Genomic DNA, 18,039 nt, shown 5'->3' on the forward strand with positions numbered 1-18,039 from the left:
GTCTTTCTTTCTTTCTTTCTGGAAACTTTGGCTTTATTCCTGCTGGTCCCTTTGCAGTTTCCCATGGAGGTAGAGGGTGAAGGGGTTTGACTCCCTGAAGATGGCTCTCCACATCAGAGCATGGGGCCTGCAGGGAAGGGGCTGGGCCAAGGGAGCCCTGGGCAGCTGAGTCTGCAACGTTTGGCAGTTCCCATTGGGGTTGGGAAGCTTGCATTCTCTGGTGGCTCAGACGGTAAAGAATCTGCCCGCAATGAGGAGACCTGGGTTTGATCCCTGGGTCAGGAAGATCCTCTGGAGGAGGGAATGGCAACCTGTTCCAGGATTCTTGCCTGGAGAATCCCATGGACAGAGGAGCCTGGCAGGCTACCGTCCATGGGGTCGCAAAGAGTTGAACACAACTGAGCGACTAACGTTTTCTTCTTTCTCTTCTATCTGGGTGGGGATGGTGGATGGAGCCCTGTCCTAGGGAGGCAGGAAGGGTGCTCTCAAGAGCTTCCCTCCTCAGGACCCTGCCTCTAATTAAAGGACAGGCCTGGGACTGTGGGTACCTGTCTTAGAGCAGGATCCTAGGAAGAGGCAGCAGTTCTGAGTCAGTCTTCAGTCATGTCCGACTCTTAGTGACCCCATGGACTGTCGCCCACCAGGCTCCTCTGTCCATGGGATTCTCCAGGCAAGAATACTGGAGTGGGTTGCCATTTCCTTCTGCATTGAAGGCAGATTCTTTACTGCCTGAACCACTGGGCCAATAGTTCTAGGGGTCCCCAAATGCCCCCCTGGGCCCCCTGTTAGGGACCAGCTGACTGTGGTGTGCCCCCCCTGGCTGCCCCACTCCCTTTGACCCCTCCACCCACCACAACACATGTGGGCAGGATGCTCTCTCTGAGCTGTTACACCTCTACGATTCCTTCAGGTCAGGGTTCCCGCCTTTGACTCAGGCACTCAGCACACTGTCTGACTCGTACAGGTTTGTTGAACTAGAGGGTCGTCTCCTCACTTGGGCACTGCTGGTCCCTCCGTGGCCAGGCATCTGGAGCGTCTGATGTTCCCTGGGGGGAGCCACCCAGGCTCACCTCCTACAGTATGACCAGGTTCCCTCCATTTCATGTGTCACTGGAAAACTCACACCTGCTCAGGAGCACATATGAGCGGAGTGCGGACTGAGTGAGCCTGTGAACCTGGAGTAGACAGAGGATCTACATTCAGGCCATGCAGTTCACATCTCTCCTTAGTAACCTGTCCTAGAACAGTTTACCAGACCTTTGCATCAGGAAGTACTTCTGATGACCCAGCTAAAATCCTTCGGGTCATCACGGGGGGCCATCCCTAGATCCTGGCCCCTGGGGAAACGCAGGGGTCTTTAATAGTGGTGGGGGCTCACTAGCTTCCCTTCACCCCTAAACTCCCCTCCAGCCCTTTCATCTCTGTGGTTGTCCGCTGTGAAAGGAGGTCGAGGCATGTGGATGGCCTCCTCGCGTGATCCTTTGCAGAGAGCACCTGTTCATTTCTCTGTTATCAGACACCAGAGATCCCCTCTCTATGCCAGATGGCTCATGGGGATGCCTTTACTTCCTCAGTCTGTACAAGACCCACATCTCACAGCCCACCTGGAACCGAGCTGGCCACTTAGCAGGCTTCTCCCATCATCAACAAGCCCCTCACGTGGGCCAGCAGTGGTACCGCCAGCTCGCTGATTCATAGTGACCAGCAAGTGTCTAGGAAACACGGTGTGGACAGGATTGGGTTTGATTAGTCTGCAGATACAAACGACAAGTGCTCAGTGTGGTGTGTGTTGGGTTGGGGCGGCACCATCGGAGGTTGGAGGGCACAGTGGGAGGTGATTCTGAACACTCCTGGTCTTGCATCCTATGGTTCCCCCAGAGCTGACTCCACGCTTGGCCTTGGGAAGGCAAGAGACAGGGAGAGGAGGACCGTGAATCCTGTCCCACGGCCTCTGCGAGAAGAAAGGAGCGGAAGCGACAGACGTCCTCGTGTGCAGAGGGGAGGGGCCCGGCCCCACGACCTGGCCCCACGACCTCTGAGATCCCGCCTCCACTGCCAGAAGAATCAAGCCCAGCAGGGCCGTGTTCCCAGCTCCCCCCCAGCCCTGGGCGCCCCACCCGCTCCCAGCCAGCTCTTCTTTTGACAGTCTTGCTGCAGGTTCTTTTTGAAATAGATTCCTCAGGGCTGCATTTCCCAGCCATTAGTCAATGTCCTGCCATGTGTTCAGTGGGCAGGAGACAAAGTCACCCACAGCTGGGGGTGGGAACTGCTGCCACCGAAGAGTGGCATGCTCCTGTCTGAGTGTCTGGAGATGTCTCTGGGCTGTTCTCTTTCAGGAGGGATTAAGCAAGGGCGTGTAGGGAGGGCTGGGGAGACAGGGAGATAGCCTTGCTATGTCACAACTTCTCTTCCCCCAGAACTAGTGCCTTTGGACTGAACTCCTGTGGCTTGGAACCTTAAGGAAGGGCAAAGGGGGCCAAAGAAATGACAAAAGGTGATGAATTGAAGGGGACCCTGGGGAGATCCCTTTTAGCAATAGCAGGATCTGCAGAGATGCTGGGCCAATCTAATTCCATTGGGAAAGGCAATGAGGAGTTTGAATTATGAGTATGACTGGGAGAAGTCTGAATCTTTGTCATATTTTTGCTTCCATTCCCTACTCACCCTCAACAATCTCCTCCCAGAGGTGGAAAGGGTCCTCGTTTTCACAAAGACCCAGAGCTAAGCACTTTTGTAATACTTCCTTCACTTATTTGGTCATGACAGCAATCCCATGGAATAGCTGCTCTCATTATCCCGTTTTTCAAGTGAGACTAAGACGCAGAAGGATAAATGATACTCTGGGCCTGCCGGAGAGCTCACTGGAGCTACGATTTGCGTGCAGGTGCCCTGGCCCCTTCCTTATAGAGCAGGGATTACACACTGTGCCCCGTGCCTGGTTCCGGGGATGCCATCTTGCAGTCTTGTAGGCTCTCAGTTTTGAGGCCTTGTTTTGTTTTTTTTTTTTTGATGTCAAGCGATCTTGCAGTGTTTGGTCCCAGAGAGCTTCTGGAAGGAGAGGCACAAACTCACTTTCAAAGTATTTAGACTGAGACATGAGTTCAGTCTCACCAAACCATCACCTTATTCAGCTTCTAAGATAGCCAAAGATGTGAGCCTTGGAGCAGCACAGGAGGTAGTGTCTGGACTGAAAAGCAAGCACAAATACTTTTAGCTCCTGTAGTTGAATTCCAAGGCCCCGATAGATGAATTAAATTCCCCCATCTGAATGAATCCTACTCGACTCGTAACCTGCTCAACCCCTGATTGGACTGAACTGACCAACTCACCATTCTAGCAGCCTAGAAAGAAAGGCCATTCCCACTTAGAGAAACAACTGACTTCAGCTTCTATTGTTCCTTAGACACCATCCGTGGCATAAAGAATGAGTGGCAAGACTTGAGAAGAAACAAGAGAATTTTGTTCATAGTCAAGAGAAAAAACAGTCAATAGAAACAGATCTACAAGCAGCCCAGGTGTTGGGCTGATTAGATAAAGATTTGTAAATAGCTATCAGTATAACAAAAATGATTCTTAAAAATTTCTAGGGAGAGGTAATGGATGTAATAGGTGAAACTGAAATCTTCCAACTGAAAAATACAGTATCTAAACCAAATATTTGCTGGGTGGAATTAATAACAAATAAGATACATAGAAGAAAATATGTATGAATATGAGGACAGGAAAGAAAGAAATCATTGAAACTGAAGAACAGAGAGAAAAAAATTGACAAGTGAAACAGAGGCTCGATGAACTGTAAGACAGAATTAAGGGGTAAAGCATGCGAGTAATTGGAGTTCAAGAGGAGAAGAGAAAGAATGGGACAGAAAAAAAAATGTTTGAAAAAATATGGATGGATAAATATCTAAAATTGATTTTAAGAAAGGCCAGTAACCTTCTGGATTGATTTTCTCAAACAATGAAACCACATCAGAGACAGCCCTGCAATCGCAGTCCTCACCTGACTATGAGGATCCATGGTTACTCTCGAAGTTCCACCTCTCTTCTGCACAGGCCAAATGGACAAATTTAATGCAGATGTGGGTTTCCTGGAAATAGTCTCGTGGTCTCATGGATCTCATGAAACTAGTGATCCAATAGTTCAGAGCCAGTGCCCAATAATCCTCAAAAACCTGTTTATTTTGCTTTTCCAAGGAAGACACACTACTAAATGCCTGCAGGTTTTCTAGGAGGAAGACTTGGAGAATGATGAACCATACACACTTTTGGCAGCATGACAAGCTTTCTTCTCCTATAACGTGGACTTCCTTTCATTCGAGGAATTCTGAGTCTGTAAACTGGCTTAGGTCTGGGAATCCATTGAGGAGCGATGACCCTGTTTTGGTGATTCAAGCCAGACTTCCATTTATAAGACCTATAGTTTTTCTGCTGAAACAGAACAAGTAAGAATTTAGTATGCTTCTCACAACTTATTTTCTAGAAGTATTTTAATTAACCGGTCGCCCCCAGGGTTTGGTGAGCCAAGCTCTTACAAATACTGCTCTGGCTCTCCTGTCCTTCACCCTCTCCTCATCTTTGGCAATTACATGCTACAAATTGGCCCCTGCTACCCCAGGATCCCAGCTGGATGTTGATCCCATGGTAACTTGGATCTCAGTTCCCAGCGTAATTTCTGACCTAGAGAGAAGGGCACACAGAGCTGGTCAAGGATGCTAGACTTCCCTCATAAACTTCTGCCTCAAGTGGTGGGTCTGTTCTCTGGCATTGGTGTGGGGGTCTTGCATGACAGATGCATTTTAACTTTCCAATCTCCCTGACTCTTTTTGGATACCTTCCTTTTCTGCTTATCAGGGATGTGCTGGCACTTCCAATTCACTCAGTGTCAACTGACTTTGACCATGTTTCCTTCGACCAACCACAACCATTAGAGGCACTCCAAGCCCCTGGAGGTAAAACAGTGAAGCCACAATCTTTGCTCACAGACCCATGTCAATAGACTGGGCTCAGCCCAACTTTATGTTCCCTTCAAACTGTTCCCTCACTCTTCTTATACAACCCCCCCCCCACAGCTATTCCCCAGATTCCCACCTGTGTAAGTTAGAAGTTCCGTGTAGTTATTTTGGTGTGCGTCACACCTCCTCCTGCGTCACTGTTTGTGCCTTGCTGTTTTGTTGTTGTTTAGTCACTAAGTTGTGTCTGACTCTTCATGATCCCATGGACTGTAGCTTGCCACACTCTTTTGTCCATGGGATTCTCCAGGCAAGAATACTGGAGTGGGTTGCCATGCTCTCCTCCAGGGGATTTTTCTGACCCAGGGCTCAAACCCATGTCTCTTGCGTCTCCTGTATCGGTGGGGGTGAGGATGGTTCTTTGTCTCTAGCGCCACCTGGGAAGCCCCATACTGGTACAGTTGCTTGCAAAGTAACACAAATACTCCTCAGGACCACCCTCACCAACCCTATCCCAGGTGGCACTAGAGGTAAAAACAACCCACCTGCCGACGCAGGAGACGTAAGAAACACGAGTTCGACCCCCAGGTCAGGAAGATCCCCTGGAGGAGGAAATGGCAACCCACTCCAGTATTCTTGCCTGGAGAATAGGCTGCATTCCATGGGGTTGCGAAGAGTCCGACGCGAATAAGGCGACTTAGCACAGCACAGTACATACGGGTAAGACTCTTCAGGAAAAGGAAAACAAGCTTTCTTGGGCAAGGGTAGAAGGTGCTTTTGCTGGCAGACAAGACTGTGCAATTTAGGAACGTGAGGTCCCAGCTTCACCCGAATCTACCTGTATGTTCCCATTCCAGTTCTCAGGACCTCATTCTTTCCCAGTCGATGACTCAACTTTAACAAAGAGAGGGGATAGGGGATTCAGTCCGTGTTGTCATTCAGACAAGATTAGACTTTGGCTTTGCTTTTCAGAAATCTTGACCTTGCAAGAAAATAAGAGTTTCACGCCCCGCTTTTATTCTTTTCTTCCTTTTTTTTTTTCCTCCTAGAAGTCATAGAAGTTTTCAGGTGCTAAATGAGCTGGGAATTTAAGTCCCTGAGCTCATCATCTTCTTCCTTTAAGTTTTTTAGTACAATTAGCAATGACCGACCAACCAATCAATCCACCCCATTAAAATGCTCTAAGGTTGCAAAGACTTGGTCACTCGGAGTCCTGTCTTTTGTAGGAACTTTATCACAGATATCTAAGGCTAAAATCTGAGTAACTCTTTTGCCATTTCACCAGAGCCCTCTTCACCAATGGCAACAGATTCATTAATGCCTTTAAATCTAATCAGATCAGAGAACCAATTCCAGAAAACTCAGAACTTATTCAGAGAACCCATCCTTAAGCTCTGTTCCTTAGGAGCTATTCTTGGTACCTCAGGCAATTGTGTAAGGTCATTGTCTCCATGTCTCATGGTGGAGTTGAAATCCAGGGCCCGTAATCAGGAAAGGAGCAAGAATGACAGTTCTCTCACCACAACAGAAAGTTCTGCTTCGGGTCTAACTTAAATCCCTCACGCTGTGCTCATACTGCCCCCTTATTTTGGTTTTTAAGAAATCGGAGCCTTCGCAGGTCTGGACGGGAGTTTAACCTCTTTCGAGGGTACAAAGCGACCTTCCCGGGGCAGACTTTTAGGGCACTGTGTGTCCTATGCGGGTGCCCTGGCCTAGCCATGCTTTTCCGTGGCTCATCCTCATGACAGAGCTGAGGTCCCTGAAGAATTTGGCGGGACAGCCCCGGGGCCGTGTGACCCTGTAGGTGTGTGGCCAGGTGCCCTAAACACATTGACTCTGCCTTTCCTTCCACACAGGAGATGCTGAAGGATGAGGTGCGGACGCTCACTTACCGGAACTCCATGTACCACAACAAACACGTGTTCAAGGACAAGGTGGTGCTGGACGTGGGGAGCGGCACCGGGATCCTCTCCATGTTTGCTGCCAAGGCAGGGGCCAAGAAGGTGTTCGGGGTGAGCATGGCCTCTGCAGGGACACTGGCCCTTCCCGGTCCTTCTGGCCCTTCCCAGTTCCCGTCCTTGCTGGGGTCACACACACCCTGCAGAAGGCAGTCAGGCATGGCTCTCGGGAGGCAGGCAAGCTCCTTAGCTCCCTGTCACCTGGACATTGCTCCTGGCCCTGCCCTGGAGCTGCTGACGTGTATAGACGATTTTGACTTTTGTGAAACCATTTTGGGCTCATCATTGCCTCAGAGTCCTTAGTCCTATGTGGGCTTGAGAGGCAGGGCAGGGTGGCTACACCTGTGAGCTCTGGTTGGAATCTCCGCTCTTCCACTCCCAATAGGTATGACCCGGACTATTCACTTCTCTTCTGTACCTCAGGGTGACTACAAGGAGGGGATGAGTTTAATACACAAATCAAGTGCTTAGCACAGTGCTTGGTGCAAGTCAAATGCCCAGTCTTTATTAGTAGAGTTGGGAGGGGGCCTCAGCGCTAACAAGACAGTCTCCTTCCTCTGTTCTTTAAAGGCAAGCTGATAGATTTCATCCTGCTCTTCTGCCTCCTGCAGCCTCTCCAGCTAGAGGTGGTGATGGGGGACCCACTGGGAGAGCTCCTGCAATGCCGCTGGGCGCAGCCCCAGGACGGGGGGCTGGGAGGGTCCGGAACTGGGGAGAAACTGAGAAAGCAGAGCTCTGAGCTGCTGGCTGACTTAGTGGGTCTAGGGCTGGAAAACGGGAATTCGTCTTGATCAAAATACAAGGCACGCTGCAGTTAAACACACAGCGTGTGCACAGGACGGCCCAATGCAGAGGCCGGCGGGAAGCTTTTGGTGGGGCTTCATTAGCTGAATCATCCTGCAGCTTGTCTCAAGACCCCGCCCCCTGCCAGGCTCCTGGTTGACTAGAGCCCCTCAAACTCCCCTGCACCCCACAACCCCCTGCCTGAACAACATCCCCCTCCATGCCTTCCTTAATGGCTCAGATGGTAAAGAAACTGCCTACAATTCAGGAGACTGGGGTTCGATCCCTGGGTTGGGAAGATACCCTGGAGAAGGAAATGGCAACCCATTCCAGTATTCTTGCCTGGAGAACTCAATGGACAGAGGAGCCTGGCCAGCTACAGTCCATGGGGTTGCAAAGAGTCAGACACGACTGAGCAACTAACACTTTCACTTTACATGCCTGACTTGAAAGATACCCAGGTCCTGGTTGGAAGGGGTCTCAGGGCAGTCTCAAGGCCCCTCTGGTGTAGCCTTGACCAGCAGAGCCGTGATGTACTTGCCGAGGTCCATGTAGAGGGTGCAGAGCCAGCCCGGCTGCACACGGCCAAGTCCTGCTGTATCCACGGCACTGCCTTTCCCCACCCTCTAACCTTCCTTCCTTCATGAGGCCTCTTCCTCAGGATGGGGGCTTCTGGTCAAGGAACTGATTTCCCTTCCAAGGTGCTCACAGAGCCTCAGGGCTTGATGTACACCCCCTGTGACTCCCTTCGTCCTCCCTTCAGGGGCTCTCTGAGGTCCCAGCTCAGCTCCAGAGTCACACAGGAGCCCAGGGCAGAGCCAAGCAAGGAAGGGCAGCCATCGTTCGCTTCCAAGTCAGGGGGCTTCAGCTGCAGGGTTTGACGGCTGCCCCTGTTTCCAGCACCCGGGAAACAGGTTTTCTACCGCCAGAATGGGGCTTGTCCTCTTGCTGTTCCCACAAAGTCTTACTCTCAGCTGAAAGTCAATGAATTTCTTAAGCACCTTAGCCCTTTGCTTAGGAGGGGCTTCCCTGGTGACTCAGACGGTAAAGAATTTGCCTGCAATGCAGGGGACTGGGGTTCAATCCCCAGGTTGGGAAGATCCCCTGGAGGAGGAAATGGCAACCCACTCCAGCATTCTTGCCTAGGAAGTTCCATGGACAGAGAAGCCTGGCAGGCTACAGTCTGTGGGGTCACAAAGAGTTAGAAGCGACTGAGCAACTAACACTCTCGCACTTTACTTAGGAGATGTGGAGAGCCTGGCAAGACTTCTAAATTAAGAAGAATCAATTCTTTCAAAGGTGGAGATTGTAGAAGGAGTTAGAGTTAACACAAGTCTGCCCATGGGGCGGGGAAGGGTCTCAAGACATCCTGAGTCCCTGATCTGCCCTTTTCCGATGGTCTTTCTTGTGGACGGTACCCGTTTAGCCAGGGAGGGGCAGGGGAAGGAGAATGACAGCAGGGAGGCTCATAGTCGCTCTGGGGGCTCTGCTTTCCCACCTCCTTCACCCCACCACCCCCAAGACAGTGGCCATGCCAGGGGAGTGAGGCCTGGTTGCTCCTACCAGATCTCCCAACTCAGAAGCCAAGCCCTCCATTGCGGGGCAAAAGCAGCCAGTTTAGTGGGAGAGCCACTGGCCTGTGCTTCGGAAGGGTTGCGGGTTAGGTTTTCATCTGCCCCGAAGTAGCCATGTGGCCTTGGGTAGGTCATGGCACCCCCAGGCCTCAGCACCTCCGTCTGTTCTACTGGCCCTAAACTGCGTGCTGTGATTCTTTTAATGCCTGGCTCCTTTGCTCTGTATCCCCTCCAGATTGAATGCTCCAGTATTTCTGACTACTCAGAGAAGATCATTAAGGCCAACCACTTGGACAACAGTAAGACTCACCTCCGCCTGCTTTCCCATGGAGGGAGGGGGCGGGGGGTTTGTACTTCCTTGTTCGGGTGGCAGAGACTGATGTAAGACCACTTGGCCTTGAAAAGGTGGAGGCCAGCCACTGCCTTATTAGCAGGACTGTGCCCACAGGGCTCAGAGTTTCCCAGTCCCTGCCAGGCCCGCCAAGGACGCATCTGTCCCAGCTCAGCCTGCGCTGAGCCCAGCTTGAGGCTAAAACCTTCATTTCCAAGCCCTCTGCTTGGCCCCAGCTGTCCCTCCTCCTCCCATTCCCTCTCAACGCCTCCAGCCCTATGTCCACTAAGCAACAACCCAGCAGGTCCCAGGCTCTGTATTTGGAGAAAGGTCATCTTCTCATGCCCATAGGCCCCGCTGCTGATGGACTGTCTTGGCAAGTAGCTTGCCCCTGGAAGTCAGATCCTCTTACAGCTAGTCTGTGTTTCCTTCCCTTCTTCTCCTCATTCCTTTCCCAGGCATTTGTGATCTCCTCGGCCCCTCCCTCTGGGACTCATCTTGAACATACTCACCCTTATGAGGGCCCCTAATCAGAATAATTCCTGTATCTCCCATCACCAAGTATTCTTGCCTGGAGAATCTCCGAGAACAGAGGAGCCTGGTGGGCTACAGTCCTTGAAGTTGCAAAGAGTCAGACACGACTGGAGCGACTTAGTGTGCGTGCACACACTGGGTCGGTTTCCTGTGTGTGGTCACCACCTCCTGCTCTCCCACCTGCCATGCAGGGCTGGGCTCCCACCCCTGGCTGGGCAGGCCCCTGCATGGAATACCGATCTCTGGGCTCAGGCTCAGGTGGGCAGAACCTGGCTGCCCCTGCTGACCACGCCCCTCCAAGGGTGAGCCCCTGCTCATCATGTGGCCTCAGACCCCATCTGGCCTGCCTTTTGCTGGTGGCATCTTCTCAGCCCACCTCGTGGCTCCAGGAGAGAATCATTCCCTGCTCTGTGTTTCGATGGCTCACATTTGATTCTGTGCTATGGAGGCAAAGACCCGGGAGGGACAAACAGTTGACCCCAGGTGGATGGCCACCCCCATGGCCCATGCTTGTCCTCTTCACACAGGTCCGGGGGGGTCTTTTCAAGGCAAAGCGTGTTCTGCCTTGGCATGTATACTAGAAAGAGGACAGCTTGGCTTCCATGGAAATGCTTCTGAAACGTGGCAACAGCCAATTGTGTGGGTCTCAGGAGCGTAGGTGTAGAGACATAAATAACAACCCAGGACATAAAATACCTGCTACCCAGAATCAATCAATCTCCCTCCCTCTCCACCTCCGTACGGCTCCCCGGATGGGTTTGTTTCCAGGCAGACGCGCACCTCCACACAGCCACCTGCAGGCGTGCGTGTGGCCTTCACGTGGCTCCTGCCACCCGCGTGGCCCACACACGTGCTCAGATCAGGGTGTCATGTTGGACATCAGGGCTGACAGCTGCCACTTCCTCTCTTTGCCCACCCAGTGCCACTTCCTCTCTTTGCCCACCCAGGAGACCCATAGTTCTAGAAGACAAATGCTAATCCGTTGACTTTTCAGAACACTAAAGGGAATAGTCAGGCCCTCCTTTCTCTTCTTCTGCCCTGGAGCATGAAGGTCACGAATGCAGAAGCCTGAGCAGAGTGTGAGGCACAGAGACGCAGCAGGAAGGGCTTCATCATGTGGCTCCCCTTCTAAGCCCTGGCTCCTGGTGCAGGAGACGCCGCCACACTCAACTCACAGGATTACTGGAGGATTAGAGAGAATACATCCGAGGGGCCTGTACAGCAAGTCTTAACTGTAGATCTTTCCAGCTTTATGTTCTGCACTTTGCTCATTCCTGGTCACGCATCCCAAGCCTTTTGTAGACGATACTTGAATTCTCTGCCCTGTAGCATCCCTCCATGCTTGCAGCCATCCAGTCCTGGGACGATTCCCCTGATGAGGGTCCCACCAGCAGCCACCTGGGGCTGTGACGGTTTGAAGAACTGCTTTCCGCTGGAGTCTACCTCTCTGCAGCCTGACCACAATGCTCTGGGTCATTACTTTGGGACCACACAGAGTAAGGGGGCTCCCCTTCACCTGGCAGCCCTACTCCCACAGATGCAGGGACACAGCCCCAGTTCCTTCACCCGTGGCTTTGGTTTCAGTCCCCTTCCCCTCTGGTCATGTGCCAGCATCCCTCTCACCCTGGCAGAGGATGCTCTGGCTCCCTTAGCAACTGTGGGGACCTCAGGCCACACTGGCGCTCAGCTGGCATCAGCCATGATATGCAATCTACCCACATGTGTCTGCCTAGCAGCAACTCCTCACCTCTGTCCAGTCTGTGGATACTTTGAATCCAAACTGAGAATCACACCTTATCTACGCATCAAGCCTCATGTTGTTAGGTTTGGTTCTTCCTTACAATCTACTGGGCTTCCCTTGTGGCTCAGCTGGTAAAGAATCTGCCTGCAATGCAGGTGACCTGGGTTCGATCCCTGGGTTGGGAAGATCCTTTGGAGAAGGGAAAGGCTACCCACTCTAGTATTCTGGCCTGGAGAATTCCATGGACTGTATAGGCCATGAGGTCACAAAGAGTCAGACACAACTAAGCGACTTTCACTTTGGCACTTTCATTATAATCTACTCGGAGTCCCTAGGCAGAGACGGGGGCTTCCCTGGTGGCTCAGTGGTAAAGAACCTGCTTGCCAATGCAGGAGACGCAAGAGATGTGGGTTCAATCCCTGGATAGGGAAGATCCCTTGGAGGAGGAAATGGCAACCCACTCCAGCATTCTTGCCTGGGAAATCCCATGGACAGGGTAGCCTGACAAGCTACAGTCCCTGGGGTTGCAAAGAGTCCAACAGGACTGAGAATGCACGCAGGAGTCCCCAGAGCCTTGCTCTTTGGGGATCACTGTTCTCTGTGAGGTGCCATCTACATAACGAGGAGCTGGGGTGGAGGCAGTGGGGTGGCCCCTGTAGGCTGGTCTAATCCAGTTCAGCTCTGAGCCAGCACCTTTGAATACAGTCAGGGAACAGCTGTGAATTTGCACAATAATCGGTCAGCTTCCACTCCAGAGAGGCCGTGGAGAAGGTGCCTTGCCAGATCCGCACGTGGAGCCTGGCATGGTAGTTGAGAACTCTGGAAGGTTCGCACTCAGTTCCAAAAGATCAGCTTGTAATCTTGGGCACCTGACCTTCTGTGCCTCCGTTTCCTGCTCTGGGAAATGGGAACGTCAGTGAGACAGACCACAGAGGGTTTCACAGAGCTTACCATATTTTCAGTGAATTTGCAGAATGGATGCCGGGCATTTGGTGGCTTGAAATTGGCCTCAGTGGGAGTATTTATGTGGAGAAACAGGCAGATGCTGCAAGTCAGGGTATCCTTCCTTCCTGGAGAACCCCCTGTTAAGTGTCTCCCAGCACAGCTCTGTGTGAAGCACAACAGTGTACATGTGCCGTTAGCAGCCAATACATGTTAGCTATTGTTATGATTATTTCATTCATTAACTTGATTAATAGGCTGGTCCAAAGAAGGGATGAGGTCAATCAGATATAATGGCTGTTAATGAACCTGTAGTGGCTCTTGGCAATGGCTGCTTCCCTCAGAGGCAGCCCATGAATAATCCCAGGACTGGGTTCATGCACCCACCCCTGGGGGAGGGATGTCACCCACAGTTTGGGCCCCGGGCCAAATGCAGGGGAGCTGGGGAGAAGAGCACAGATGAGGTCTGTGCTCTCATGATGCTTAGAGTCTCAGGGAGGGCACAGACACAAAAGCAAGTGGACACACAGCATCCCAATAGAATCACAAATGGTGCAGCGCTCTGGAGGACAGGATGGAGCAGTTGAGAAAGCTGGGGTCCGCTTTGGATGGGGTGGCCGCCCAGGCGTGTCTGACTCTGCTCGTACCATGGGTGAGGGCCTCACTCCCAGCCCTGCTGCCCGTGACATCATGGCTGAGCCAGAACAGGGCAAGGGTGGGAGTGTTTATACCACAAACAGCAGTGAGTGGTCAGGTCATAATCCTGTCTGTGTGCAGATGCAGGACGGGGGCCTCAAGTGGCTTTTACCAGGTTGAACAGCAGGCCTGGATTTTTCTTCAACTTTTTGTTTTCTATTAGTGTGTGTGTGCTCAGTCATGTCTGTCTCTTTGCGACCACATGGACTGTAGCCCACTAGGCTCCTCCGTCCATGAATTCTCCAGGCAAGAAAACTGGAGTGGGTTGCCATTTCCTTCTCCAGGGGATCTTCCCAACCCAGGCATCGAACCTGGGTCTCCCACATTTCGGGCACATTTTTTACCAACTGAGCCACCAGGGAATCAAATTGACAATGTTGTGATAGTTTCAGCAGAGTGACTCAGCTGTACATATACGTTCTCCCCCGAACTCCCATCCCATCCGGCCTCAGGCCTAGATTCTGGCACCCTCTTTTGACATCCTGGGGGAATTCCTGGTGGAAGAGTGGTAAAGAATCTGCCTGCCAGTGCAGAAGATGCAGGTTCGATCCCTGAGCCAAGAAGATGCCCTGGAGAAGGAAATGGCAACCTGCTCCAGTGCTCTTGCCTGGAGAATCCCAGGGACAGATTAGGATTAGCCTGGTGGGCTACAGTCCAGGGGTTGCAGAGTCTGAACACAACTGAACACCCGCAGGTCATTGTTTAGTTTCCCCAGAAAAGCTCAGGCACCGGGTGGTCTTTCAGAGGATGGTGAAGGATGAGTTTCCTTCTAGAGGAAAGGTTCTGATGGAACCAGCCAACTCATACATCACCCTGTCAATTGCACAGCAGCATCTAGGATAGCTTTTGCTGGGATCTTTACAGCAATGAATGCAAAACGAGCCCCCAAATGAGGTGTACGTCTGTCTTGAATGATCAAAAACTCAACTGAGAAGTTTCTCCTGCTGTAGAGGGAGGGACAGGTCTGGGAAGGGACTCAGGGGCAGAGGATGTTTAGAGCAGGAGTTTTGCCTAAATCCTATGCACCTTACATCTCAGTCATCCGGTCACCAAGGAAACAATGTCAGTGTTTGTTGCGAGCTTGCCCTTCACCTGTGTCATTTCATTTCATCAGTATAGCCTCTCGCCAAGTAGATGTCACTTCTGATTGTTCTCTGGATAATTGGAGTTCAGTCAAGTAACTTGTGGAAAGTCGTACAGCTAATCATGAGAAGACCCAGCACTCAAAGCCAGTTCTTTTGAGTTGCAAAGCCCATACTCTTGTCAAAACACCAAGTCCCCTCCTCTCCAACACTAGCCAGGCATCCTTGGGGCTGAGCCCGGGCTGTGAACAGATGCAGTGGCGGCAGTCTCTCAGTCTCCCGTGGATTTGAGTTGTCACAGTAGCCTGATGTGGGGCTCTGGCAAGGGTATGGGTCATTGGTTATCAGAGCTGGGCTCTGTTTCCATGGTGATCATTGAACCCCTCTAAGCCTCACTTTCCTTAAAAATGAGAATAAGAATGCTATGTCTGCTTCAAGGACTTGTTGGGACATAGGGTCCATCCTGGGCTTAGCACAGCACAGGCCCTTGGTTGTTCAGTTGCTCAGTCGTGTCTTTGCGACCCTATGGACTGCTGCACGCCACACTTCCCTGTCCTTCACCATCTCCAGGAGCTTGATGAAACCCACGTCCATTGAGTCAGTGATGCCATCCAACCATCTCATCCTCTGTTGCCCCCTTCTCCTCCTGCCCTCAATCTTTCCCAGCATTGGGGTCTTTTCCAATGAGTTGGCTCTTCATATCAGGTAGCCAAAGTATTATAGCTTCAGCTTCAGCATCAGTCCTTCCAGTGACTTTTCAGGGTTGATTTCCTTTAGGGTGGACTGGTTTGATCTTAACTGCCCAATACACTTCAGGAGGAATCACACAAGGAGTCTTCAGCCCTTAGTATAAACTGGCATGGTGAAGGGAGAGAAGAATCAGAACCGCGCTGACCCCTGCAGATTGATCACGTCCTGATGCGGGGTGCTTCCCGGCCTGGGTCCCTGCAAAGTGCGGCCGTGGGGTTCTTATTTTGCAGTCATCACCATATTCAAGGGGAAGGTGGAGGAGGTGGAGCTGCCTGTGGAGAAGGTGGACATCATCATCAGCGAGTGGATGGGCTACTGCCTGTTCTACGAGTCGATGCTCGCCACTGTCATCTTCGCCAGGGACAAGTGGCTGGTGAGCATGCTGCATGCTGTCCCCCGGTTGCCCCGCCGGCTGCCTGGCTGTTCAGCCCCTGCCTGTAGCCGAGGGAGACTACGAGGACTTCAGAGAGGACCTGGGCTACAGCGTTACCGCCCCCAGACCCCTCTCTTTAGACTAGATCTGCCCCTGGGGGACAGAATGAGCATTCGTGGGTCTAACCTTGGCCTTTTTTGCTATAATAGACCCATTGTTTGCTGTCCAAAGTCTATGCTGGTCAAGAAGTACCAAGGGTTTGCATGGCTGCCAGTAAGCCAGTGTGCTTTTGACCTTAGCTTCTCCAGACTGAGAAGTCAACACATCTTCCACCGCCCTCACTGGACACATCTCTGCCCGTCCACATTTGTCCTATGGGCCCCACCTCGGCCCCTTGGGTTTTTCCTGGTGCCCCGCCCCCAGCCCAGGTGACGGTCTGCTGCATGAGGCATGCTGGCGAGGGGGTGCCTGTCTGGTGACTCTATGTGCAGTTCAAAAATGTATGTCTTTGTCAGGTGAATAGATTACGAGACCCATTTCCCCACAATTCATCAACAGAAACCTGGAGGGCTTATGTTTCCAGACCGGGCAGCTTTGTACGTGGTAGCAATTGAGGACAGACAGTACAAGGACTTCAAAATCCACTGTAAGTCACCTTGGCATTGTCTGCTGGGCTTTTAGGGGGGCTTTGGGGGGCAGGAAGCACTTCAGAGGGCTGGGCATGAGTGGTCAGTCTCACGGACACAGCTGCTGTGCCTCTGGGGAGTTTATACCTGTGACCTTTTCCGGATTCTTCTCTCTGGATGTTTTCCACTGGTTCCAAGGGTGGGGGTTCTACAGAGAGGAAATAAGAATGTGGCTGGTGGGAGGTAAAGCGAGGAGAGAATGAGCGCCGTGTGGATGGAAAATGAATGAAGCAGCAGAAGCTGAGGTTTTTTTGCAGAGCCGGCAGGTGGCTGAAAGCTACTAAAGGTCATTTCTCCCTAACAGCCACATAAGGGCAGGGAGGGTCTCCAGTCAGGCCAGTCATTTGATCTCTGCCTTTGTATGCCTGAAATTTGTCAGCATAACCTTGATTCTCCTTCATATAAGTAAGATACAGAGGGAGATGGAGGCTGAGCATGTGGGTGGGGGAGCAATGGGGTGGGGGTGGAGGCTCATGCCAATCTGTGCTCCTTGTGCTTAATCGGTTGAAAAGGTGCTCTCTTAGAAAAAACGCCCCCCACCCCCGCACAACTCTCCAACATTTGATCTGGTCCCCAAAGGGTCGTTTGATTCTGTTTCATTTAAAGAGTGACCGTTCTCAAGGGATACAAGCCTGGTCCTCCATGTGATTAAACGGATTATGCTTCCATAAGGTTTAGAAGGACAGGGAAGCCTAGCGTGCTGCAGTCCAAGTGGTCACAAAGAGTCAGACATGACTTAACATCTGAACACACACACAAGGTTTAGACAGACTTGGGTCCTTAGCCAGAACTAACTAAAGCGACAAAGTGCAAAGACCACCTCCCCTCCTCCACACACACTTACAAGTGAGTATGCACACGATCCAACCCCAAGCATGAGCAGAAACTCCAAACAGTCCAACAGTCTCCGCAGATTTGGGTTCCTGCCAGCACAGTGCTAAACACCTCTCGTCTAGACTCCCTGTGACGGAGGGGTTCCCAGATCAAACAGACTGGCTCCTGGCCCCCAGAGGCTAGGACTCCAGAGTCCAACAACGTCTAGTCGTTGTCTGTGCTGCTGGGCCGTGCCACGGAGTGTGTGCGTCCACCTGCGTCCTCACCTTTCTGAAAATATAAACTCAGAGCATGTTCAGAGCCAGGTCAGGACAAGACGGAAATGGGACAATTGTCTGAGCCCTCCCGCCCATCTGGCATCATTTCTAATGTTCAATGAGCAATGAGAGGTAGGAGGTTAGGTGATGGTGCTTTGAATGTGGCCAGCTCTGGCTTCACATCCTCTGGGTGACTGTGAACGAGTCACCTAACACCTCTGAGCCTTGGTCTGAAATAAAACTCCCCCAACCTATAGACTTGTTGGGAGGATGAAGTGAGACGATGTATATAAGGGGCGTGACAGTTGTTGATGCCGCACATGGCAGCCTGGATCTGGTCCCCAATTGTGTCATTAAGCCCCTTCCTGCCTGTGGGCCTGGCCCTGAGCCTGACTGCTGAGCTTGCTGGCCTCCAGAGGCTCGGAATCTAGGCCAGATGCGCTCTCGTGATAGGGTTCAGAAACAGCTCAACGGCGAATGTTGATCAAATGCATGAATAAATAGGACATATTTTGCCCTGGAGCTGTGTGCTTGTGCTGCCTTTGGAAT

The 18,039-nt window shown here is 51.8% G+C and overlaps 1 protein-coding gene across 2 annotated transcripts in view; it reads left to right on the plus strand.

Annotated features, from left to right (window-relative positions):
* PRMT8 (protein arginine methyltransferase 8) overlaps positions 1-18,039 on the plus strand; it is a 70,013-nt gene that overhangs the window by 30,936 nt on the left and 21,038 nt on the right. For both annotated transcript variants that reach the window (XM_040233742.1, XM_040233743.1), the window contains exons 3-6: positions 6,806-6,961; positions 9,500-9,563; positions 15,571-15,713; positions 16,272-16,359. In XM_040233742.1, coding sequence (XP_040089676.1) covers positions 6,806-6,961; positions 9,500-9,563; positions 15,571-15,713; positions 16,272-16,359 — 451 coding nt within the window. The remainder of the gene's footprint in view (positions 1-6,805; positions 6,962-9,499; positions 9,564-15,570; positions 15,714-16,271; positions 16,360-18,039) is intronic.

The sequence above is a fragment of the Oryx dammah genome, unplaced genomic scaffold (genome assembly GCF_014754425.2).
Source record: "Oryx dammah isolate SB20612 unplaced genomic scaffold, SCBI_Odam_1.1 HiC_scaffold_29, whole genome shotgun sequence".
In the NCBI taxonomy this organism is placed as follows: Eukaryota; Metazoa; Chordata; class Mammalia; order Artiodactyla; family Bovidae; genus Oryx; species Oryx dammah.